Below are 26,874 nucleotides of genomic sequence, written 5' to 3' on the forward strand. Positions count from 1 at the left end.
ATATGATTTTTTTTGTTTTGCTTACTAACAACATTGAGTTTATGAACTTGTGTTCATCTATAAATTGTATAATTAGCAGATTAATACTTTACTTCTCAATTTGAAGTAAACGTAGAGTTTTTAGTTATGAATATGTTGAGTTAAATGTATATTTGAATTACAATAAATTCTTAGCATTTTTTTTATTGTATTCTGCTGTGCAATGAAAAAACAACTTAAGTGCTTCATCATAGATTTTGAGAAAATTGGCTTAACAGCTATTTTCTCTATTGCTAATGTAGTAACATTAAATTCAAATTTCACATAACTAATAAAACAAAATTTATTTTTGGAAAAAAAGAAGTTTTTTTTACAATAAGTAGTTTATTTTATACAAAAGTGCCAAATATTTAAGAATCTCAAATTTTAACTTTTGCCGTTTATGTTGATTTTTGCATTGCTGCACAGCAGGATTGTTCTCTTTATCAACTTTTCTTACATCTATAATCTTTCTCTACATCTTCAATTTTCCTTAATCTTTCTTTTCATTCAAAGTATATGTAAAGCAATACAGATTTCTTTCATTCTGATTTTATATGATTATAAATGTGTAAAATGTTCAATTTTTTCTTTTAAGGTTTCTATGTATACAATGTTACCTCTTCGAGCTGCTTCACGTTTTTGGGGCTGGTTGCACAATTTTGATTTACCAAAACCAATTCGCAGACCACTTCTCAATGTATTTGTTTCTACATACAATTGTAATTTAAAAGAAGCTGTTATTGAAGATATTGATGCTTATAAAAGCCTTGGGGATTTTTTTAGTCGTCAATTGAAGAAAGAATATAGACCAATATATCCTGGAAAATGTCTAGTGAGTTATTTTTTTCAGTTACACATTGCTAATGAAATTAATTTTCTATAAAAAATGCTATTCTACACCATATTTTTACTTTGATTTCATTGACATTTTGCTTTCTTTTCCTCTTTGTCTTTGTAATTTTAATTGTTTTTAATGCTTTGGGCAAGAAAGAATTTTTAAAAAATTTAATTACCAATTACACAAAGTTTTTCACATATTATAGCAAACGTAATATAATGTTTTTGTGTAGTTTTTTCCCCTTCAATATCGAGAGTAAAAAAAAGGTGAATTCTTGAATTTCAAAAAGTAAAACTTATAGGGTATAAAATGTCTGTTATATATATATATACACATTTAAATTCCACTTTTATCCTCCTTAATGCTCTTCATCTTAATTTACACTTTTAATGTTTAAAACTTTACATTGTTACAAAAGTTTGCATAGTATAATTTACCTGTTTTATTACCAAATAGTAACAGTTATTCTTACATTCTCCCAACGAATTTATTGACAGTAGTACCAATAGAAGTATGATAAAATTAATTTAATTAATATTATGAAATCAATTTATGTTACCAACAACTTGTCTGGGCAGTGTAGGTGGACAGGGTGCAATTGTGACCACATAGCCTTAGTATCCATGACCATGGCCCTTCTTCTTCTTGCTTGAGCTTGTCAGTGGCACCTCTGCACATGTTGCATTTTGTACCATGCTCCAAGCCCAATTTTTCCTAGTTCCATTGTCTTGGGTCGCCTACTTTATTTATATAGTCTGACAGTCCCTTAATGGAATTAAGGTGAAGCTCTTTATGATATGGATTGCCTAAGGTAGTGAGGCGCGTAAGGGTGAGGGCATCACATTCGTATAGGATGTGATGTGCTGATTCTACCGCTTCACGGCATTTCTGACATGACCATGGCCCTACAACTGGTTGTTGCAAAAATGATTTATCTTTTAAACTTTCGTTTCAGATTTTGGGAACTATCTTATAATATTGCTTATTTTTGCAGCTAAATTATATTTGAATCAAATGCTTCACTAATTCCTATCTAGTACATAATATCAAACATTAATTTTTGCTACTTTTATTTATTTGATTGTATCCTGTTCATTTTACTATAATTAGGAAATTTTTTTTAAGGAATTTTATTTTGTCAATTTATTTAAAAATCAAAGTGCTCAAGCTATCAGGTTTAGTGAATATTGTCTTTATTTCTGCTTTAATAAGTAAAATACTTAATTATAATTACACATCTTTTAGACCAAAATTACTAAAGAACAGAACTTTTTTATTTCGTCAGGTCAGTCCTTCGGATGGTGAAATTTTGCATTTTGGCAAAATTGAAAATGGATTAATTGAACAAGTGAAGGGTATAACTTACTCTTTGAAATCTTTCCTTGGAATGAAATCCATGGATGCAGAAGATATGGTAAATATTAAGTTAAGCTTTTTCAATGAGAAAACAATTTTGATTATTATAATAGGATTAATTTGATTGTGTGTAAGCTTGCATATTTATAGTTTGGTATGCATAATGTTACTCACGCAGTAGTCTTTTTTGAATTTAAATAAAGAGTTGACTGAACTAAGATTTAATTTTATTTAATTTATAAAATTATTTATTTAAGTATAATTTGAATTTTTTTTTTAAATTCTTGCCTGAAAGTTTACTTTAAGATCTATGAGTGATCTCATTTTTTAAATGATACATAAAAATACTTGTTCTCTTGCTTATATTTTTTCTAAAAATGATTTATTTACCATATATTTTTGATACTGAATATCTTATTGCTTTTCATTATTTTTGATTGGATCAATTTTTGTTTTCAATAAATTATCTTTTAATAGTTTTTTTTAAAAATTATTTCTCTTTACAGTTAAAAAAATTATTAGAAATATGTTATTAATTTGAACAAAATCTATTAAATTTTGGATGATATATGAAGAATTATTTAGGAATTTAAAAACAAATATTAATAAAAACCACTACTGAACTGTACTCTTGTCCCTGTAATTTTTGTGTTACTGGATATGAAATGTTAGGACCCGAAATGTTAAAACTCTTTCCGACTAATTTATTTTTAAATCTTTTACAGGTCACTGATGAAAAATATCATAAAAGTCTGCTTCACAACAAAGACAATGTTTTGTATCACTGTGTTGTGTACCTTGCTCCTGGTGATTATCACAAATTTCATTCACCCTCAGAGTGGACCGTTCACCATAGGAAGCACTTTCATGGTAATTATTTCTGATTAATCTTTATTGTCTTTAAAAACCTGTTCATTGTTTCAATCTATTGAAATGTAAAATTATGCTTTTTGTAATTACAGGACTTTACAGGAAGTTGGAATTCGAACATAATTCTAAACATTCGAACATTATTCTTAACGTTTAAACATTATGCTTAATTTATTCTAACAGACCTTTATTTTTTATGAAACATTTTTTTCTCTGTGTAACTTCGTTCAATATGACTTCGGGGGAATTGTTCTCATAATGAATATAATTTTTAGTGCAAGTACTGCTAAATTCATGTTTTTTTAAAAAAAAGTTTAGTTGAAGTTTAATAACGGACAATGATTTTTATGGATTTTTAAATTTGGATACAATTTTTAGCCCAAAATTTTACAGTAGCAAAATTATTTTTGAATACATGGGGAAAATACGTGTAAAAATTTACCTTATTTTTCGTCGATTTTAAAATATTTTTAAATTTCACAAATTAAGTCTAAATTTTAATAAAATAGGTACCTCTCATAAAAACCTAGACATACCCCAGATTCAATTTACGCAGTTTTGTATGAAAATTTAGTAGCTATTCAGGTTTATTTAGGTAGTTTCAACAATTATGTGAGGCATGTGACCTTTTTTTAGTTAGTTTTCAGATAATTATTAAAAAAAGAACAGTATTCCATATTAAAGTATAAGAAATAGGTATTACAGTATTTTTTCAAAGATTTAGAATTTCTTCTAAAGTTAAGTTAGATTGATAGGAATATATTTACAGTTCTCAATGCAAAACTTGAAACTTTTTTTATGGACTTAACTACACATCATCTCATATGATCAAATCTTAAAACATTTTTTACTATTGTTATGTTTTTTCCTTCTTTTTTCATAACAAAAGTTTAATATATTTGTTCTATAATAGGTGAATTATTAAGTGTTCATCCTGGAATTGTAAGCTGGATTGCTGGACTTTTCAATATCAATGAGAGAGTTGTATATACTGGGGAATGGCAACATGGCTTCTTTTCACTTACTGCTGTTGGTGCTACAAATGTTGGTTCTATTAAAGTCTATTTTGATGAGGTACAGGATAGAAAATGATTTTTATTAATAATATGTTATGCTAAAGTACATGCTGCATGCTAAAAACATTATTTATTTATGTCAGAGAAAGTCTTTTGATTTAATTGTGTTTAATAAATGCACTTTTAATATTAAGGAATGATTTCTTCTAACAATAAAAATATTTTTAAAAAAATTAATGGGGCAAATTTGCAAATATTGTTTGGATCAATAATAATGAAATAAAAAAATTATGTTCTTTAAGTAATAAATGTATTTTTTAAAAAAAAATTCAGTGTACTAGCTTGTAAATGTTCAGTTTTTGGATTAATGAAGAGGTAATATAAAATGAATGCTAATACTAAAAAACTATTCATTTTAAAGTTGATGGCTATGCTTGAGTTCTTTGGATCTAACAAAAGTATCAATAACATTGATTAGTATGAAAATTTATTTTACTAGCTTACAATTGTTTATTTTGATTAAATTTGTTAATTGATTGTTCTAAAATAGCCATCTATTCTAATGGATAAATTAATTTATTTATCATATTCTTTTTTGAAAATTACAAATACTTAATTGTGCAATCCATAATTTTTTATTAATGATTTTTTATCACCATCCTAAAACAAACTTGTGCTTTTATTCAGATACAAGCAATCGTTTCCACATGATAGTCGTTGAAAGGACTAGACATAAAATTTATGTGTCCACTGGGGCAGGTAGCTTTCCACTGTTAAAAGAAGAAAATTTAAAAGATGTCAGCAGTTTTTGGTTGGCAAAATGAAACAATAAATAAAATAGATAATAATTTCTGGTACTAGAATAATATAAATAAAAAAGATTAATACTGATGCACAAGACAGAACATGCGAGTTCGAATTCAAAAAAAGGAATTTAGAATTTGAATATCCTGGATTCTGGTGACTCAGGGGATAAAGCGTTCGCCTTTGAGGTGAATCGGGTTCTAATCCCAGTAAGGCTGATCGATATGAATTCTGCAACTGGCTTGCCACAGTATTGAAGTAAAATATCCTCAGTGGTAGATGGATCATGGGTAGGAGTCCTCTTGCCGTCAGGCTAACCATCGGAGATTTTCGTGGTTTTCCTCTCCATGTAATGCAAATGCGGGTTAGTTCCATCAAAAAGTCTTCCTTGAAGGCAAATTTATTCCAATACTTGATCCAGGAGTTCCCTTGTCTTCTGGATTAGGTTCAAAATTACAAGGCAACGCCGTTGAACATTAGTAGTCATAAACCCAAAAGTTGGGTTGACTGTTCTAACCACGGTTATTAAATATAAAATAAAACATCCTGGGTCCTAAAGATTCTTAGTTTCCAAGTCTAGCATAATCACTTGAATACAATTATAAAAGTTTCTTAAAACTGTTATGGTACTTTATTTTGTGAAAATATTATTAACTTTTTGAATTAGTAAAAATAATGACACAATTATTTTTCAGACTCTTCAAACAAATCAGAAGAAGTGTGTGAAAGGTACATTTGAAGAAAAGCATTTTAATCCTCCAGTAAACATGACTGAAAAAGGTCAACCCTTTGGTGAATTTAATTTAGGTTCTACTATTGTTTTAATTTTTGAAGCACCCAAAGACATTACATTTAACATTGCAGCTAGACAAAAAGTAAAATATGGTGAACTCATTAGTCTATGTAATAATTTTCAATCATCTTAAAACAATTACTTCATACTATTTAAATGAATCATATCATCAGTTTTGAGAGTGTTAGCTACATCTTTTTGAAATGAAAAACTCATTAAAAATGTATATGAATTTCTTGAGTTTACTTGCTTTCAAGGTTGGCAAAAAATCATGATTTTCCCTTTTTAAAAAAATATTTTTTTCTTCCTATCAAATTGCTGATAAAAAATATTAGTAATGCTTAATACTATTCTAAAATAATATTATAATTAAAATATTTTATGTTTCCTACTAAAATGCTTACAATTAATTACTCACTAGAAACTAACCACTGCGTAAAATCATAATAATTTTCATTTAAGTTTAACACCCATATGAATTGCAATTGAATTTCATTATTAATTTACACTAACTACATATTTAAAAACACTTGTATTTAAATAAATTTGAAGCAAAATGGACTTGATTAAAACATGTTTTTTTAAGGTTAATTATTTTAAAAATAGATAGTGAGAATTTATAATTTAAAAATTTCATGCTACTTAAATCTAAAAAAATCCCCTTAAATCTAATTAAATTCAGCTTTTTTATTTATTATTCAATGTTGATTATCAAATAATATTTTAAAATAAATTATAATAAAAATTACAACTTTAAAGATACGGTAGAGCAGCGATTATCCAAACCCTTATTATCTGAATGTCCAACTATCCAAACTATGTCAGAATTCGTTTTTTAAAATTTTTTTTTTTTTTAAAGTTAAGATACTTTCAACTTATCGAAACATTTTCTAAATTTAGAAGAAAAAGTAATAACCATTACATCTGAATACCATATTTAATTTACAACCTTTTTTAGCAGCTTTTTTATAGTAGCCATGTTATATTATACATGTATACATACATACATGTATTGTTATACAGTTAAACCTACATACCCCTGTAGCTCTCTTCAACTGAAAATTATCTTCCAAGAATGCGAGCTTCATTTTGATAGTCTACAATGGTTGGAATGCGGAAGAAAATAAAGAAAAATGTGATAAAATCAGTAAATTACAAAAAAATTTTAAAAAGCCTAAAGATGATTTAAAAAAAATTCAAAATGAAAAAAATAAATAAATAAATGAAAAATACTTAAAAATTGAAAGAAAAAAAAACTTTTAAACATGCCAGAGCTATTTTAGACAGTACTACCAGTCCTAAATCTGGAAAAAGTGTGAAGGGAAGTTATAATAATCATTTAAACTAGATTTTAAACAACTTTCCAATTATCCAAACCACTTTCGGTCCTGAGCAGTTCAGATAATCAACGCTCTATTCATAAACTATATTGTGTAAAAAATTAAGTGATTTAAATCGCAATTTAACTCATGATTTGTATCAAATGCCGACCTTGCATGCTTTTGGTGTAAAATTATGTAAATTATTTTTGGAGCATCTTATTAGGTAAAATTGGGAGCACTTGGATGCTGTGAATCACTTTTGGGTCAGTAAAATTCACTTTTTTTATATTTATTGTCGTCAAATGACTGAAATTTTCATTCTCTACATATTTTTGTAAACTCATATTGTATGTGCCATCGCCTTAGCTCATCTGTGATATGTACAAGTGTTGTGTCTTTATGCTTGCCTAGTCGTTGAAAATGAATTTGAAAAAAAATAATAATTTTGTGTTGTATTTCAGTTTTGTCACACAAAATATTTGTGAAGTTTGTTGAAATATTGTTAAATTTAGAAATTTGTTTTGTGTTGTATTGAAGAAGGTGTCACATCTCAGTGAAAATACTTTTAATTTGTTAATAATTAATTAATTTGAAATTAATTAATTATTAACAAATATTAATTAATTTGATTTAAATTAATTAATAAATTTTTTAATAATAATTAATTAATTTAGCAAAATTAATTAATTAATTCCGAAATTAATTAATTAATTTTGGAATAAGCATGCTTTTTATGCAGCAAAAATCAAAATGCAATGTTGCACCACGTTTTTAATGTTAAAAGTTTGACAATTATATGCCTCAGTTAATAATATTCTAAAACTTTGATTACCTGTATCTGTATAGTTAATTGGCCTGAATGTTAAAAATGCTGGAAATAATGATTTCAAATGTAATTTAATTTTTTAAAATAATTATTTTTTTTAAATTCATTATTGTATATATTCTGGTTAAAGTTTATTAAAGAAAATCATTTAGGATAGTTTTTTTTATGATCAAAAATGAATTTAGAAACTGAATTTTTATTCCTTTTGCTTTGTTATCTTGGTAACAAAGCAAAAGGAATAAATGCAAAATTTTAATAAAATATTGTTTTAGTATGTTTGGATAAGGATTTCAAATTTTAATAACATATAACATTTATTCTATTAAGTATATTTTACATAACTAATTGGGTAAATAATTTTTTATTTATTTTTTAAGAAAAGTATTTTTTTAGAATAATAAAATTTCTGGCTTAAATTTATTTTTAAAATTTTAGTTCAGTTACTTCTTTTTGTTGCTCGTCATTATTTCATTTAATAATGAAAAGTATTTACTTTTGATGCTTAAACAAATACTAATTGTGCATGTATATTCCTGTTTCAAAGGCCAGAATAATTTTTGTATGCATTTCTTACTGTATATATGCATGAAAGGTTTAACTAAGGAAACAAAAGAAGATGCTCTTCTTAAACCTTTTTTAATTTTCTGATCTTCTTGTTGCTACAAACTGTTTTAAATCCTGATACTTTCATTAAATTTTAATAAGTGGCTTTTTAAAAGATACTATTTTTTTAAACAAATTAATTTCAGCTTCTATTTTAATTCATTGAGAAAATGTTTAGCGTATTCTTTGAGTTGTTATATGTTATTTTTGTTTGTTAATTAATATATATGCTATTATCATATAATATTAATATATGATAATAGCATATATATTAATTTTAAGTGTTTATGATTTTTTAAAATTCTTTTTTACTAGTTTCTCTTGACAGGTGAAATTAGAAATTTTTACTCTTTGAATTAAAGTAAAAAGAACTAAATTTGAATTCCTGCTTCTTTTTTTTTAATGATTATTTTTGTTGCCATAATAAAACCATTAACAATAATCTATTAATTACAGTGACACTTGAAAATGAACTCAATTGTAATACGAATTATAAGTTATGTGTAACTAATCATAATCGAGTGAGTATTTAGTTCATCCGTAATTTTGAGATTATTATGATAATTTTTATGAAAATATTAAAAAAAAAAAAAAAGGTTTTTGTTAATAACAAAATTTTTAAACAGTTCTTATCTTTTCAATCTAACAATTATTTTCTTAAAATTATTTTTTTCAATTAAATATATTTACACAGAGAAAATACTATGATCTATGTAAAGTGTATCTGCTGTAAATACTTTTCATTTGAATATTTTGTTATTTATTTCATTGTTGATTAAATGAATATTTAATATGCAAGAATCAAAAGAAACAAAAAAAGAGTATTTTTTTTTGTTTTTGTTTAAGCTTTATTATTTGAAATTTTAGTATAGTTTTTATTAATGATCATTAAATCAATTTGCTTGTGAACGATTTTTAAAAAAAATTTAATTTTAAAGTTTAATTTTTATCAAATATCAAAGTTGTTGTTTTCTTGTAGTGAAAATTGCCTTTACCAATAAGTAAAAGTGGTTCAGAAACTAACAAATTGGTGTACTATTTTACACAGATGTTTAACATTGTAATATTGAATATTTACACTCATGGCTTTGAGCATTTTGTGCTTTATAATTTCAGCAAAAGCCTGGGCTTGCACCAAAACTTGTTTGTTTATCGTTTAATACGAAGAAAAAAGGTCTTACCTTTTTGAATTTTAATTATGCCCCCCAGCATTCATCATGTTATGCAAACTCTTAGGTTAAGATTTTTACCACTTGCCTCTTAATTAAAAAACGGACTAATCAGAAATATAACTTAAGAAAAATTAAACTTTACTCAAATATATAACTTCCAAAATATAACTTCAGCTTCTCATATTAGACAGTTTTTAATGCATTAAGAGATGTTTCATTTATATTAAGTTGTGTTAATTATTACCATGTGTATATTTTCCATACAATTTTGTGTAATAAAAATAAGTGCTTTTAAACACATTCTTGAAAATTATGTCTCGGTTTAGTGAGCAGCTGTAGCATTAGCTTTGCTTATACAACTGAATGAAGTAAATGTTATTATTTTTATTTCAGTTCTCGATTTACCGGTTTTGTTTTCTAGTATTTGCTCAAATATGTTTTTTTTTTCTTTTCTTGTTATAAATTATATAGTAAGCATTAAACAGTATCATTAGATTTTCCTTTTTTTCAGTATTTTTACTGAATTTAGTTTTTTTTTTTGTTGAGGAAAGTTTCTTTTTGTGTTTAAAAAACCCTTTTAATTCATTAATTCACTTTAAGTTTATTAATTGCACATGTGTTGACGAACATGCTATTTTAGAGCAGTATGATCCATGTTTAATGAGAAGCTCTGGAAGCTTTCCGAATCTGCTTGCTTGCTGAATCTGAATTCTAGGTTGATGCAAAAAATTTTCTTCCAGATATTTTTAACTGGGAATTGAAAATATGTATTTTTGTAAGAAATAACACGATTGAATGTTGATGTTTAGCTTTATAAAATTTTGTTTAATTTTTGTTGTAAAGTACTTTAAGTATTAATTAAAGATGTTTAATAATTTTAAGTATTGATAAGTGATTTTTTTTTTCAAAAAAGTTTTTCTTTCTTTTTGTTGATATTTTATGCTTTAAGTGTTTTTTAAAGCTCTTCAGTGAAAGTAAAAAAAAAAAAGCCGCGAGTGTCTTAAACTTGAGGCAGAGCTTTAATTGAAACTATAAGTACTACTGAGCCATAAATTATAATCTGGGCTTTAGAATAGGCAAATAACTTAAATATTTTAAAAATCATTGAACTTTTTTAAAAATTGCTAATTTAGGGATTTTTTTCATCTAGATAAAAATTATCAAAATGAATAATTCTCACCTTTTTGCAAATTAGATCTTCAAAAATTTTGTTTACACGAAACGGTGGCGTTTCTTCATTGTGGTGTTTTGTGCCATTTTCAGAATTAGTATGGAGGACATTGACTGAAAATAGGCTTAAATTGACCTAATAGTCATGAACAACTGATTCAAATAGCATCGTAGTTTTGAAAATAGCATATTATTCCACCGGCTGAAAATAGGCTTAAATTGACCTAATAGTCATGAACAACTGATGCAAACTCATATTAGTTTTGAAAATAGCATATTATTCCATTAGCTGAAAATAGGCTTAAATTGACCTAATAGTCATGAACAACTGATGCAAACTCATATCAGTTTTGAAAATGGCATATTATTCTATTATTTACTATGAAGATTGTTATTGCATTTTGGAAAACAGCCTTTAATCTGAGAAAGGGGGGAGTTGCTTACTAAAAGAGTACACTCTTAATCCACTTATAATATTCTCTATAATAAAAGTCTATTTTCCACATTAGATGTGGTATTATATGTAGGTTCCTTCTGTGTTTTTATTTTAATTGGATAACATGTTTGAATGCAAGATGGGTTGGAATCAGTGTTTTCAAATTGTCATAATTAGTAAAGAGAAGAAAATTGTATATAATAAATTGAAATTTATTTGTTTCTGAATTAAGAGTTAAATGAACATTTTATTTGACTTAAAATGAAAAAGCAAGTTTTTGACTTTGCAGCTGTGATGTGCATTTCGTATTAAGAACCAGAGTTCCTTCCTTTTTTTTGTAGTAGTTTACATCTTTATAAAAGTTGACTGCTGAAGCTATTGTTATCTAGTGCGAAAGATTCGAATTCAAATATATTGTGACTACTAGTACTTGTCCTAGTTTTATGTGAATATGACTTAAATTTCATTTGTTTTAATTATAGTAAGTATATGAATTTAAGTTTTTATTAATTACATTTTTTCCCTCTTTTTTTTAAAAATGAAAGTGCATGATTGTTGTTTTCAATAAAAAAGAAATTGATTTGAATCTTTTGTGTATTTTTACAATTTTGTGAATAATGTTACCTAATGTGCACATTTATATTTTTTATTTATGTTGATACATTTATAACTGACATTTGATTCATTCCTTTTTTGATAAGGAAAGATATGTATTCACTAAGTGAAAATAAAATGTCTGCTAAATTTTGTTGAAGCATTATTTTTCTCTCAGAACTTCCTTTCATTCAAACACTAGGCCTAAATATTATAAGATCTATACATTTGAGCTGGGAGGGGATGCATTATTTTTGTACTCTAATTCTAACGAAGATTTCGAATATTAAAGAAACTGATACAAAAATTTTAAAAATCATTAATTTCTTCTACAAAATGATTTCATTCTTTACTGTTCATTAATTTCTAATTACTAGTCCTGCCACATATAGAAGCACGCATTAAGCAATCATAAAATATAAATGAAGTAATTTTTTATTTTTTTCTTCAAATTCTAAATTATTTGGTTAAGAAAATTTCATGCACCAAGTTTTACTAAATTGAACTTATATGGAAGAAAATTTCTCCAGAAAAAATGAAAAAGCGGTACAAACTTTTTATAAAAATGACTATAACTTAACCAGATTTCTAATTTAAATTAAATATTAATTCATTATTTAGATGAACCATGAAGGTAAGTGTGTAAGATATAAAGAAAAAAAAACTTGCTTTTAATCTTAATTTTAAGTTTACAAATGAGCTAATAATTATCATTTACTCTTCTAGGCTGTATCTTTCACAATATGTAAAATGCAAAATTGCCTTAAATCATAATTGAAATTATATAGCACGTTATATAGCGTTTTAGAATTTTAATGGGTTTTAAGTCTCAAAACTATGTAATTTTGTACTGAGCATTTTTTGAAAAATAGTTTATTATTGCACCCTTGTCTGTTTCTAGATTTTTAATATATATCTTTGTTTTTGCGTAACTAACGTTATAAGAAATTTTTAGCATGAGATAAATTAGTTTAATCCATTTTAATAACAAAATAGTAAATTTTAAAACATCTAAAAACATTCAACTGTAAAGTATAAAATTGCTATCCGCACAATTTATGTTATACGCTTTTAAGAAGCCATCTATTATCTGAAAATCTTATTTCTCCAAATCAAATTGAGGCAAGCTTTCAAATTCCAACGGTATAGTGCTGAATAATAATGACACTCTATCAACTTAAAGTTTGTTAAGAACAAACATTAAAAAACGAAAATCAGAAATTTCTCCTAAAATCCCGAGATGACGTGGGAGCTTCGTTAAAACTCTTTTAAGTAATTTAAATAAAAGAAGTTACTAGATAAAAATTTAGTACAGATTTAACTTTGACTTCATGTTTTTTGTGTGCTCTAAAACAAAATTTAATGAAAAAAATTCGATAATATTTTCTAAAATAGCTAGCAAAATAAAGAAAATGTAATAAACAATAAAAAGACGAATTTTAAGACACTGTAATTTCTCTAAAATTTTTTTTTGACATTATTAATTTCAATTTAAAAACTAAATAATTAAAGGAATGTAATATGTTAAATTTTAAGTCGAACTTCAATCAATTTCTTATTTGCTTATCTCATTAAGAAAAAAAAGCCTGTTGTTATGACCAACTTATATATTTGCTAAAATACAAATTACATAGTACAGATTATTTTGTATGCCTCATCTTAAGTAGAATTTTTTTTATCACTTTGCGCTATACAGTTATTTATCATTATGAAAGACCTATATTTATGCAAAAATGATTCATATACTTTTATTTTTAATTAGTTTGTTTTATTTTAAATTTTATTTTCTTAAAAATATATAAATTTAAAAAAAGTTAAAAACCGCTACAAAAAATGTTTATAATTTACAGCACCTGATTAATTCTAAAAATAATCCATGAATTCTTATGTTGCATGTTGCTGTATCGTGACGTGGGCGACGCTGCTCCACCGCCGTGGCTCCGCCACAGGTTCCCACTGGGTAACGAGAAGAGAGTAGCAGTTCTGGCACTCCTGGCCAATGGGACAATACATCCTAACTGCCTGCCATTAAAAATATATATATATATTTTAAATAACTGCGGTTATTCACAAAATTTAAAAATTTTTTCCGGAATTTATTGACGGCACTTTTAAGAGCTCATTGTATTAATCGTATCTCAACACCAAAAATGAATTCAACTACTTTACCCAAAAACGGTGTAGTGAAACATTAACTATCTTTGGTGTTTCACTACGCCAAGTGTTATTGAAAGACCAAGCGTGATTTTTATACTACTTGGTACAGTAGTCGCCCCAATTTTTGTTATTTAGTTACTCTAAAATTTATAATTAGTCAGTAAAGTTATTTTTACGATACACTATAAAGCAAGAACCTAAATTGCATGCATGTATGAATCATTTTCAAAATGAGCAGGCATTTAGAAAAAAAAAATTCTTAAAAAAATAAATATTCGAATATTAACTTTTAAAACTTTTAGCAGCTATTGTGATGATTCTTGTCCATAAGAAACTGCATGTCAATTTACTTGAAGAGGTTCAATCGAAAAAAAGGAAATGTTTACATACGTAAAACTGAAAAACGTATTTTGATTTTGCCATTAAAAAAGTCAAATAAACATTAAAACATTATGATGGTAAGTGAATAAAATATCCTTACCTTTGTCAATGCTTTATTTTTTTTAAGAATACATCAAATAAAATGACTTTTAAAATGGCTACCTTATCCGAAATAAGATCATCAGGGCTCATTTTTGTAAAGTCAACAGAAATGATTTAATACACTATTTATGGCAACAAAAAAGACCATAATCCTCGGACAACATTAAAATATAATGGTTACTCAAAAGTAATTTTAAAACTGTAAATTTGATAAGCTGTGCTGTATATTACAAGTAACATAATTTTCCCAACTAGATAAATTAAAATTAATTTCAATGAATAATTGATTTAATTTCTGTAAAATAAGAGACAAAGAAAGCTGGGACATTAAGCTGTATCAGACATATTAAAAAGGTATACCGCAGGCATTATGTATAAGATACTAATTTCCGTGCATCTATATTTATTAAAAATATATAATAAATTAATTTGAATGCATAAAAATGTTATTTTGACTTTTATTTCAGTAATTAAAAGAACTTAAAGTCATGTGATATCAAAAGTGCAAGTTTTATGAAAATGAACCATCTAAAATATCTTTTTAAATAATGAATTCATGAATGGAGTGAATGCATTTGATCTTGGTGTAAGCCTTCTCATTCATTTGGGTTTAGATTTAACAACACCTTTTAAAGTGTGTATGACAGCTCGATTCTGTATTAACTTGTAATAAAATACAATTTTTTCTCGTCAAATTCGGAGAAGTATTATACAGTTTTTGCATTGTAAATTTGTAAATCTTATTGCTTTAGAACATTTTGAATTGCAATGCCTTTGATGACGACGTTTCACATCACTTCTTTAATGTATAAACAACAACTTTAATTCGTAAACAACAGTAGAAAGATATTAAATGTTCATCCACATAGTAAAATTTTCCACAACTCCTCATAAAAAATGACTACCTGGAACGATTTATTGCAAAAGATGCATCAGTATTTCAACTTTATCAGTATTTCTATCTTAAGTTTTATTCAAGTTCTATCCTTCAAACGGTTAAGATCGTAACTTAATACAAAAAAAAAAAAAAAAAAAAAAAAAAAAAAAAAAAAAACGAAATTCTAAGTTATTTTGGGTGTACAAATTTTAATTATCAACTTTATGATCATGTTGATTAAGATCTTATGCAGATGCAATGGGATGCATTTGGAATGTTTGATTGCTTGGAAAAATTTGGTATAATTTAAAAAATTATTACGTTTTATTTTGTAAATATCGTTTAAATTATTCATTCTGTTCTCTTTATCGTTTAAATTTTTCATTCTGAAAAATGATTACAAAATTCAAAATAATTTAATACTTAAGTTTCCGATATTTCAAAGAAAATAGCATAATACATATTGCAGAAACCAGTACTTAGCTAATTAAAAGTATGTTCTATCCCGAATTAAGTTCGATTTAAAAAAGTTAGAGAAATTGAAAACAAAAGAGCATATCACAAATCAGAGAAAATATTATTTTGGACAATTATTGCCAAAAAATGCAATAAATTGGAGCTGCCCTAACAAAATATTTTTGATCCAGGTTTAAATATGGAATAATTTAAGAAATTTAAATTCAATAAAACATTTTGATGAACCTAAAATTCTTTTTATCAGAATGCTTTTGTTTTACTTCCAAAAATAGATCATACCACTATAACGATATATATCTCATTTCCCCCCTACGCTTTCAATTGCATATTTTATCAACACCTGTACTGATGTATGTAATGCAACGGGCTTATCAGCAACTGATAATTATTGAAAAAGAGAGATGAATGTTCTACACAATGCAATTTTCACTTTTCAATAAAAAAAAACTTCTCATTGTATGAAAGACAACAGAAATGAATGCCGAAGGGTCTACGCCACCACAATCACCAAATTTTGAGGTATATGCACTCTTTTTTTTACTTGTCTTGTTATTATATTTGTTCGCTAATTTTTTAAAAATTCATTGTATCTTCTTTTGAAAATAATATTGTTGTGCAGTTTTAAAATTTTTCTTTAAATTTTACTATATCTCACTCACGTATTTCAGAAGTGATGGCGATATAGGGGTGGAAAATGATTCCGAAAGACCTAAAAGGAGTCATAGGGAAAAAAAGAAAAACAATATTTTTGAGAGTAATCATGCCAAACTTAATATTTTGAAATCTTTAGGGATTTAGTAATGATATTTCCGAATTAAAAAATTTATTCTTGGCATGCCTCTCTAGGTCATTACTGCAAACATTTTGCGGAAGAGCTCCCAAATTTTCATCACTGCCTCTGACATGTTTATCACATGTATTCTTATGTACGAGTAGTTTGTAATTTGCAAAGTTCTTGTCAGGCTTGTCTTGACTTATGTTTCTGAAGCTTGGACAATTACAAAACTGGAGGAAAATTGCATCTCAATATTTGAGAGAAAGATTTTGCGGAGTATACTTCAGTGGCCCCCATCCCCCCCAAGCTCTTGGGCGCATTCATCCCCCCAAAAAAAATTTGCTAACTTCCTCCTTCCATGTTAGCTTGTTCGAAATAGTGCTACTTTGCTTGCTCATAATATGACAATGCTTCTTTTGTTTATGTACTTAAAAAAAATTCTCTCGTCTAAATTCTCCCCCAAACTATTCGTTTTATTTAATGTAACCCCCCCCCCAAGCTTTAAGTGGGCGCATCGTGCGCCCACCTTCCCCCTGATGGAGGCCCCTGGTATACTTGGGGGTATAAATGGAAACAATAACTGGAGAAGGAGATTTAACTTTGAACTGTACAAGATTTATAAACAACCTGATATTATTAAATACACAAAAATAAATAGAAGGAAGTGGATGGCCTACGTGATTTGAATGAGTGATGACAATACAATAAAAAAGATATTGCTTTTTAGACCCACTGGAACAACAAAGCGGTGAAGGCCGCTGTTGAGATGGGCTGATTCGGTGGAGTCTGATTTTCTTGCAATTAATGAAAAGAAATTGGGAATGAAAGATAAATCGGAAGTCTTCATGGAGAAATCTTTAAAGGAAGGCATTGGCCCACATTGGGCTGTCTGGCCAACTATGATGAGGATGAATATGTACGTGAAGCTTGTTATTTTTGTCACTTACAGTTTTTAATCACACTCCGTTCCCTTTGCTCCTCATACTGTTAGAAAGAGTTTCTCAAAATTCAGCAAAAATGTGTTAAAATAGCTCCAAAACAAATAACAGTCGAATTTGAAAACCCCATGTATTCAAAATTGAAACAGCATGTACTCATTTTTGAGCAAAAGGTTTTTTCTCAAAGGTGATATGAAGGGGAAAATGTGTGAGAGAGGGTTGATCGGCTGCCGGCAGCACTCGAACCAAGGACCTCTGAGCTCGTAATTTGATCTAAACATTATAGTTGTACCACCTAGTCCAGGGAGAATTAGGAAATTTTATATAGTAGCTGCATTAATAGCACATCATGACAAACAAATTTCCAATTTCAATGGTATAATTTCAAAGGGTTGCAATTTGGAAAATATGATCCTAATAGCTTAGTCAGGAGATTGGCAATTTTAATTTCACTTTTTGCTCATTTCGCTATAACTTAAATACTTTAAGGCGAATGGAATATATAAAATTTCCTTATTCTCCATATACAAGGTTGCATAACTATGGTGGTTAGAGCATCCTACAACGGTTTTGGTGGTCTTGGGTTCGAAACTTATCGGCAGCCAATGAACGTCTCTCTCTCACCCACATCAATGTTTGAGACTATGCTTTCGGTTCAAAATTTAGTATATGCTATTTCGAATGCATGAGGCTTTCAAATGTTTCTAATTTGTTTCGAAGCTATTTTGATGAAATTTTGCTATTTTTTCAGAAATATTTTCCTTTACAGAATTCTCCATGAATGATGCGCAGTCATTTTTTTCTAGTTGTGAAATAAAATTTTTCTTCGAAAAACAATAAAAAAAGTTTAAAACCCTTTAAAATAATTTATTTTATTATAACCCTAACCCTTGATAACTTCCTTTTGTAATTTTAAATTTAACTCAAAGGACAAGTGCTGAGTTTTTTTTTTCTTTTTATATTTTCTAGAACTGGATGACATACAGGTAAACAGGGATAGACAGATTTTCAATTTTATACTATATAAGCATCATCTAGACACCTATAGAACAGCTTTTTTTTTTAAAATAAAAGGAAAAAATTATAATTCAAAAGGTGGAATAAAATTTTCTAAACTTCTTACGCTTTTGAAGAGTTAATTTATATCATAGTATCAAGTTTTTTTAAGCTTAAATATGAACATGCTCTTGTTGTAGCTTGTAAATAACAAAATATTAGCTTATTATCAAATATTATAATATTTAATTTTTAAAAATAAAATTTTAGAGAACGGATTTTGTAATACTGTTCGTAATAACAACTCTCTCAAACCATTTTTTATAGAAATCTGTTTACTGATTTTATATTTATATTTGCATTTAGGCTACTCATACTCAATTACAATATTACTTTCGATTCCTTTTCTATTTAGGAGATAAATAATATTTTTTCTTTCATGTAGGTACCATTTTCTGATGAAATCTTTCGTCCCAGAACCATCTCAGATGTTGTGAGTCGAATTAAAAAAGATAATGTTAAGAACTCTGTTAGGAGCTTTAGTTATGACCCAAAGTCAAATGAAGATTTGGCAAAGTTGGGAAAAGATCTGAGACAGATAGCTGTTGATTTTTCCAACGAATCCAAAAAACACGTCGATGGCGAGAAGAGTGCTAAAACGAAAAGAATCCTCCAGGATTTAATCCCCCTGGTGAATGAGAGATATGGAATATTTTTAAAAAGAGTTGAGGATTGGAAAGAGTTAAGGGTGCCTCTAATTGAAAAGTTAGATAACTACATTAAAAAGCTAGACAGAAACTTCAAATGGAGTACATTTGTTAGATTGATAGCATCCACTGCTGATGCTACAGGCTCAGTTGGTGGCTTACTTTTGCATCCTGATTCATCATGGGCAAAGTATGCTTTTAATGCTGCTTCTGTTTGCGGTTTGTGTGGACTTATTTCTACAGTTTGGGAAGTTGCTTCATCTAAACAACTTCTTGATGAAATATGCGACAGTAGAGAAGAGGATTACAAGTTGTTTGAATCAGTTGTTCGCTGGTTTGAAGAGAATAAAGATTTAGACTTTGCTGTCCAAGACATGTTTCCTTACGGGATTGATAAGGATGTTGCTTTGCAGGTTCAAGAAGCTTCGAAAGAATTGGAAGAGTACATTAAAGTGTTTGAATCAGCACTTGTGTCGAACGTCAAAAAGGATGCTGAATTGTTGGAAAATAAAGATTTCCTTTATAGCCTTCAGCTGTTTTCTCGTAGTCACGTTGCAAGTTTGTGGTGGAATAGGTATATGTAATATTTGTTTTATTGTTAGCATTTAATAATGTTAAATTTGCTTTAGTTTTTAATGTCCTTCGCATTAATTACGAGGCCGTTAACGAGTTAACTATTGCATTGACAACAAGCATTCAAAATACTGTTTACTTTATGCTGTTTTATTTGGTTATACTTTGCTGTGTTATTTAATTTCATTAGGATTTTTAAACTCACAAAAAAGCAAACATCAATAACAAATCATCGCAAAATTTTAAAAGTTTAAAAAAAAGGAAAAAAAAAACTAAGATGCTTTTTTTTGTAAAGTGCGCTTCTTGCTAACAGTATGTAAACACGAAACAACTAAAATGTAATTAAGAAAAAGTGAATTTTTTTTATTTTCTGATTTTATTAAGTATTTCGTCTGCTCCTATTTTTCCTGAAATCACTAAATATAAAGAAATAAAGTAAAATAAAAATACTGACAGGCAAATATTGCTTTGCAAATAAAAGCAATTGTATACAATCACATTTGCCCAGTTTTATACAATTACATAAATTTTTAGATTCGATTGCATTCTATTCGATTGTAAACAATTGTATTAAAAAACTAACGATAAAACTACGGTAAAGGTTCTAAGAATTCATGTAGCAAGACTAAGACTAAGTAAGTTATTCAGGATTTTTAATTAAAGATATAAAACAACTGACTGCAAAGAATGAATGTTAAATTTAAGAAATTGACTAAAGATCAGAAGCGGGAGTCTGTTTATCAATCAAAATTTTTCTCTCTGTTTTGTGCCACAAATGTTGCCAAATAGGATTCTTGTGCGTCTAAACCCTCTACTTAAAATTTTTATCACGTGTATTTCATTATAACAACTGGAGGGTCGGGGTGATATAATAATAAATTGTTTAGGAGAGTGTTTTTAAAGGGCAATTTTGGCGAAAACACTACGATTTTCATGTTACACAATAAGATGTTTCTGTGTGTGGTGATGTTGTGTTATCTAGTGGATATTCTTGAAAATTAACTAACTTACAGTACTTAACTGGTAGGAACAGATCAGTTTTATATAAAAATGACTTTAGAAAAAGTGTGGCTTAACACGACAGGGTTAGCCTAAACAATTTACCTTGTTTCAGAGGACTGTTTGTATACTAGTATGCGTCGTTCAACGACGGATGTTACTTGGAAAAATGCACACACTCACCAATTTTCTGATTCATACTACAAATTTAATGTGTGCGCCTTTGACCACCCCAATGATAAACCATAGTTCTGTCCATACGTTCAATAGTGTATACGTTCTATAGTGACGCGTTTTTGCAGAGTTGTTTGCATTGAGGGAATATAAGCTTATTCTTTACAATTTATCATTAGGAAAACATAGCTTTATACCTCAGAGTTCGGCATTGGAGACGCATTAGCTTTATTGTCCACAATTTGGCATTGGGGGAACGGAAACTTAATCCTTAACACTATATGGTAGTGGGAGAACGTAAGCATTGTCCTTCACAATATCAAGTGTGAAGGACAATCAAAGGAAGAGGAATCACAAGTGTTTATGTATTCCGAATATTAACAACAGTGTTGGAATGCTTTATTGCTATTATGACAAGCATTATTGATAAAAACGTGCCATACTGAACATACATATGAACTGAGTTGGTTTACCACTGGTATATGCGCTGCGTGAAAAATGTGCCCACATTAAACATTTGTTGTACATATCAGAAACTAGGTGAGTATTCAATGTATGGTTCTTTTCCATGTACTTCACGTCTTATTAGTTCGTTATATACTTGTAAGCAAACAGTTCCTTGAAACTGGATGAAACATTACATGCATCATTTAACATATCTATGTATAGTCAGAAGAACTTTAGTTTCAGGAGGATTCGTTTTTTTAATTTACCATAATGATATTGTATTTTACGAGTTAATTTATTTTCAGGATAATTTTTCGAAAACATCCCATTCAGCTTGACATGAACAGGATGACATTGCAAATGGAGTTCGGGCAGATGCAATCACTAGTTTTGCAAAGCATTCCTGCATTGCCATTGGAGCAGCAGAGGCTGACTTCGCTCCCAGTGGCAGGCAGAATAATGCTCAACTGCCTCACCATGTATGATTCTTGGACATACATCAAACAAGGTTCGAAATCCATGCATTCTGATAAGTTGAGAAAACTCCTTAATGTTATGAAAAGAGAAATGGAAATCATTGACGATGTAGTTGAAAAAATGAAACCAGTTGATTTTAGTTGATCTAGCTTCCCATTTGGAAATATCTTTTAGTGCGTTTTATGGTTTATTTTGTCATAACAATTAAACTTATTGTTAACCTTAACATGATTAATATTCAGGAGATAAAACTGTGATATGAAATATGACTAATCTCAGCAGATAAAATTGTGATTCAAAACACGTCTGTGATAATCTCTATATAAATAAAATATTTCATTTATTGAGTAACTGTTTTGAAAATAAATAATTCTCTTTGATTTTTGTAACAGAAAAATCGTGCAAAGTTTTCAGATAGCCATTTTTATTTCATTTAGTAATTCTGAATATTTCTTCCTACCTTTGTTATATTTCTAATAAGGCAGGTTATATTATGCTTTGTTACATTTCTAATAAGTCATAAGGCAGGTTTACAAATCCCACTGAACAACTGGGGGTTCTATCATACAGAATTTGCTAAATGCATCTCATTGGTGTGCATGAATCGAAAAAAAAATGATAAAGTACACAATTTTGTCCCTTGTGAAATTTAAAAAAATATACTAGCTCATCTTTAACACTAGAAAGACTGAAACTTAGTATACTGCCCAAAAGTAGTCAAAATGACTGGATTGAGAATGCGTAAAGAAATTTGTTTAAAATTAATTTTTAATATTTTTAGTATTATTTACTGCTATACAACAAGTTATTAGTAAATATTAACAATAAAAAAATTATATGTTGTATGAAAAGTCACAAAATTCTAAGAAATTGCGTCATTATATACGTTATTGTTTTTCTAATTGAAATTAAAAAGCAGTCAAAATGATTTTTTCGAGCAATCTAGTGTTAAATTGATTGAAATGATAACAAATATAATGGTAATGGTAAGTATAAATTAGATGAACGTAGTCTCATTAGTTTTAAAAATGTGCAAATGAAACATGATCGTAATTGGTCTTAACTGTCCATTCCGCGTTTCTTTTAGACTCAGATTTTCTGTTTTTATTATTTTTAAGCCCAGTTATAAAATATTTCATCTTCATACTATAAATCATCAATATTGTTTCATCAATATTAATATAGTTTTTCTTAAATGTGCAAGATGTTCTATAACCACCGCCTTTAGTCTATATTTTTAGAATCCCAATCAAATGAAGTGAAGAGAATATAAATACTCAAAAATTAGAATTATAGCGAAGGGAAAAAAAACGAAAATGTTATAGAAAGGTAGTGAATCACAATTTATAAAAACAAGATAAGAATTATTAAAACCAGTTTGGTTGCTAGATGAAACTTGAGTGTTCGCTTTTCGTATCCTCTCAACTTCCTCCTTAACACAAACAGGTTTTAATTATTTTAGTTAACAATGCATCCTCTTTTGATGTTGTTTTTTTTCCTTAAATATTAATTTGCGAAGTTTCTAGTATGCTTTTTTTTCTTCATATTCTTCAAAGGTTCTAAAAATTACACATTGAGATCGGTCATTCTTTAACACTCCATACAGAATAATTTAAAGTATGCTTTTGGAAAATCACTTAGAACTGAAATTATTAATTAAATTTTAATAATAAAATTGTGTTGAAATGATTCATTGAAATTTAAGGATATAACTGAAATAACTGTGAAATTTAATGATATAGTTGAAAAAGTGTTTAAAAAGTGTTTAGTATTTAAACCTAATTTGATAGAAATATGATATAGAACCTAATGAAATAGAACCTAATTTGATAGAAATATTCCTTGGGGCAAGGAGCTATGCTCACATAATTGCTTTCAGAGAATGTGAAATTACGAATTCTGTGTGTCAATACAGATTCGGTGAGACATTAATTTCAGATACATATATTCAAGGAAAATAGAAATTTTTCTGCTAGACTAGGCACTTTTGTTTACCTTGAAGTCTAAGAATAAAGCAGGAAGATTCACATGTTTTTGTGTGCGAATGCATTTAGTTTCAAACATTCGAGAAACATTAATGGTTCCTAAAGTTTTTAATTGTATATGGATACAGGAACTTTCGATTTGCTTTCCATTGTTGAGATGTAAACAGAGAATATAAATAAAAATTAAAAACTCTAAGCGGGGCAAAATATTTAAAGAACCTGACTGGAAAGAATGAAAGATAGTGGATGCAAAGGGATTTTTTTTTGGCTTAGAACCGTGGGAGAAAAATATTCAGAAAAAAGACTTTGTCATGAGTGAATCGGTTGTGTCAAAAGGAATATCAACACGTTGAAAGTAAACTATTGAAATACAGTTGCTAAAAGAAGGAATGTCTGGAGAAAAATATAGGAGAATAAAAGGGATCTCCATGGGCTGTCGAAACATTGAGAACGGAAAAAAAAGAAAGTTATAAGCATTACAAACTGCATTGCTACTGTAGGGCACTACACTACCTCATACTATACTATATAGTATAATATAATATATATATATAGTATAATATAATATATAAATACTATACTGTACTATACTATACTATACTATACTATACTATATACTATACTATACTATACTATACTATATACTATACTATATACTATACTATACTTCAAGAATTTTCATCATAAAAGATATAAGTCCCAGCTGTATAATTTTACAAAAATTTTTGACAGGGTATTTCAGAAGAATGCGACGAATTCTGATTATTAAATGCTTGTTAAGTTTATTAGACAAATATGTATGTCAATATTTAGGCTTACTAGAGCATCAAGAAAAAATTCAAAAACTAGTACTGATAAAGTTTCTAAAAGAATTTTTAAGCTTTCCAATTCTTAAAAAAAAAAAAAAATCACGTTTGAACTAAGCAAAGCAGTGAGTTTTCGAATACAATGAAACCTCTCGTGAGCGACCACTCTCCGTTCCACAATAAAATGGTCTTTAATAGAGGTTTGTCTTTCTTAGAGGTTACCTTCATTGACAAATATATCAATTTTCACAAGTTATTTAAATTTTACTGCGTGTTATTTTTCTCGGTGAGTAAGTGTCATTTGTGTTGACGTCATGAAAACTGGATAGATGAATAAAATTTAGCGTCAATACTTAATAATTATGCGCAGAAACAAATTTACCAATTACGAATGATAGAACTATTTTAAATAAATAATCAATTGTGTTTTTTGTTTAAGTTTGCGCTTAATTTTATGTGTTAAAATTTAGTTTTGGAAGAGGTTTGTTTGTTCGCGATGCTTAGTTCTTTCTAAAGTAACTTTTCTTTTTCTACTTTAACTTTCAACTCTATAAAAATAAATAATTTATCCAGTGTTCCCCAACCTTTTTATTACCGTGGATCTGCCAACGTTTGATAATTTTAGCGCAGCCCGCTGGAGGGGGGAGGGGGTTGATTGTTTATATTTCAGATTATATTGATTTATTAATTTTAATTTAATTGTATGTAAACATGCCTTCAAAATAAAATACAGTTATACCAGAAAATAAATATTAAGTGATTTAACATTTTAACTTACTACAACGTTAAATCAATGAGAACCCTGAGCTTGTTTCTTTGCAATGAAACGGTTACATCTGGGGGTAATCAGAGACAATGATACATTACAAACATTAAAAAAATTATGTAATTACCTTCGGGGCGATTTTCTTAAAATAAAATTTTAATGGAACACAGACATTTTTAATTTGGGGTATGAACCTGGGAATTTAAATTCAGTTTCAATGAAATGGGCGACCCGGTACCATTTGATCCATGGACCGGTACCGGTTCGTGGACCGGGGGTTGGAGATCACTGATTTATACCATTGTCTTTAGTGCATTCTGACTGCAACATGAGGTTGTCAATCTCTTTCAGAGATCAAAAAGAGCTCTCTTAACTAAAAACCACTCACAAATATTTTGATTACATTTAACTTCTTATACAATTACATTTATCTACTTATTCGTTTTGTTAATATTCTTTGTTTTGATATATTTTCGTGTCTCCTTATTTGATCTTTTCCGCATTTGGTGCAGACGTTTTTTCGGTCACTGTAGAAGGTTTTGATGGTCTCCCCATCTTCAACAGAAAGTCTATGGAAAAAGCTCAGTACCTCCCAAAAGTGTTCGCAAATAGAAGAGGTTGTTACAGAGAGGTGGTCTATCCACGAAGTTTCACTGTATAATTTTAGAAACTCCACTAGTTTTTTAGGCTTTCACAAGAAGCCTGTAAATATTGAACCAAGTTTTTGATTATCCCCCTTTATTATTTAGACATGTATTAAATATACTTTTAGCTTTCCACGATTTCTCTTATTTTTCTGTCCTGCAGTGGACTGATCGTAAAGACACGGTTCCCAGTAAAACACCGCATCACTGGCTGCGGTCAGTAAGCGGGTGGGTGACCACTTTGATCATCCTGCGTATGGACCGATGGTGCCCGTCCTCGTGAAACTGTTTTACCATAAAGCGCTCGACTTCACTCACAGGTCGTCCAGCTACCAAAGGAGAGCAGTCATCCCCTCTGCAGAGGATCAAAATTACGATGGTATGTCTTCGGATCAACCTCAGACATGTTTCCCTGACCGTCGCCAATAGCCCGTTGCGCAGCTCTAGTGCGACGTAAATAAAGTACCTACTTACCTATAATTTCTCTTCTTTCTGCTTATGATCAATAATGCGACTTTATTTAAATAGAACCATATTGAAAACTTCACCTTTTTTAATAAACCGGAATAATAAATTTTAAAGTTGTTATTCAATTTTAATGATTTGAATAATATTTCTTCAACGTGCATTTCAAATGAGTCCAAGTGTGCTGGGAATGCGATTCTATAAGGTGATCTAAATCACGTAAGAATCATGAAATCGCTTAACAAGTATCAAAAAACCTATCTGATTTACCTTGAATACAAATCCAAGAATAATAAAATTTTTTCGT

General features: G+C 28.3%; 2 protein-coding genes across 5 annotated transcripts in view; both read left to right on the forward strand.

Moving 5' to 3' along the window:
* Pisd (phosphatidylserine decarboxylase) overlaps positions 1–6,450 on the forward strand; it is a 65,071-nt gene extending 58,621 nt beyond the window's left edge. For all 4 annotated transcript variants that reach the window (XM_016053756.5, XM_043038730.3, XM_016053758.5 and 1 more), the window contains exons 4-8: positions 617–853; positions 2,145–2,273; positions 2,941–3,085; positions 3,999–4,159; positions 5,601–6,450. In XM_016053756.5, coding sequence (XP_015909242.1) covers positions 617–853; positions 2,145–2,273; positions 2,941–3,085; positions 3,999–4,159; positions 5,601–5,831 — 903 coding nt within the window. In that variant the 3' untranslated portion in view covers positions 5,832–6,450. The remainder of the gene's footprint in view (positions 1–616; positions 854–2,144; positions 2,274–2,940; positions 3,086–3,998; positions 4,160–5,600) is intronic.
* Positions 6,451–16,178: 9,728 nt separating this feature from the next.
* On the forward strand, positions 16,179–22,252 carry LOC107440747 (uncharacterized). The gene is made up of 3 exons (XM_016053760.2): positions 16,179–16,334; positions 18,970–19,805; positions 21,730–22,252. The coding sequence occupies exons 1-3, from the start codon at positions 16,290–16,292 to the stop codon at positions 22,043–22,045; spliced, it is 1,197 nt and encodes a 398-aa protein (XP_015909246.1). The 5' UTR covers positions 16,179–16,289; the 3' UTR covers positions 22,046–22,252.
* Positions 22,253–26,874: the final 4,622 nt, after the last annotated feature.

This window comes from Parasteatoda tepidariorum, chromosome 1, assembly GCF_982258835.1.
Source record: "Parasteatoda tepidariorum strain Cologne lab strain chromosome 1, Ptep-v5.0, whole genome shotgun sequence".
Taxonomy (NCBI): Eukaryota; Metazoa; Arthropoda; class Arachnida; order Araneae; family Theridiidae; genus Parasteatoda; species Parasteatoda tepidariorum.

Coding starts and splice junctions, on each gene's coding strand:
- LOC107440747 (XM_016053760.2), top strand. CDS start 16,290: ATGAATGCCGAAGGGTCTACGCCACCACAATCACCAAATTTTGAG. Junction 16,335..18,969: donor CACAATCACCAAATTTTGAG/GTATATGCACTC, acceptor TCTTTCATGTAG/GTACCATTTTCTGATGAAAT. Junction 19,806..21,729: donor GCAAGTTTGTGGTGGAATAG/GTATATGTAATA, acceptor ATTTATTTTCAG/GATAATTTTTCGAAAACATC.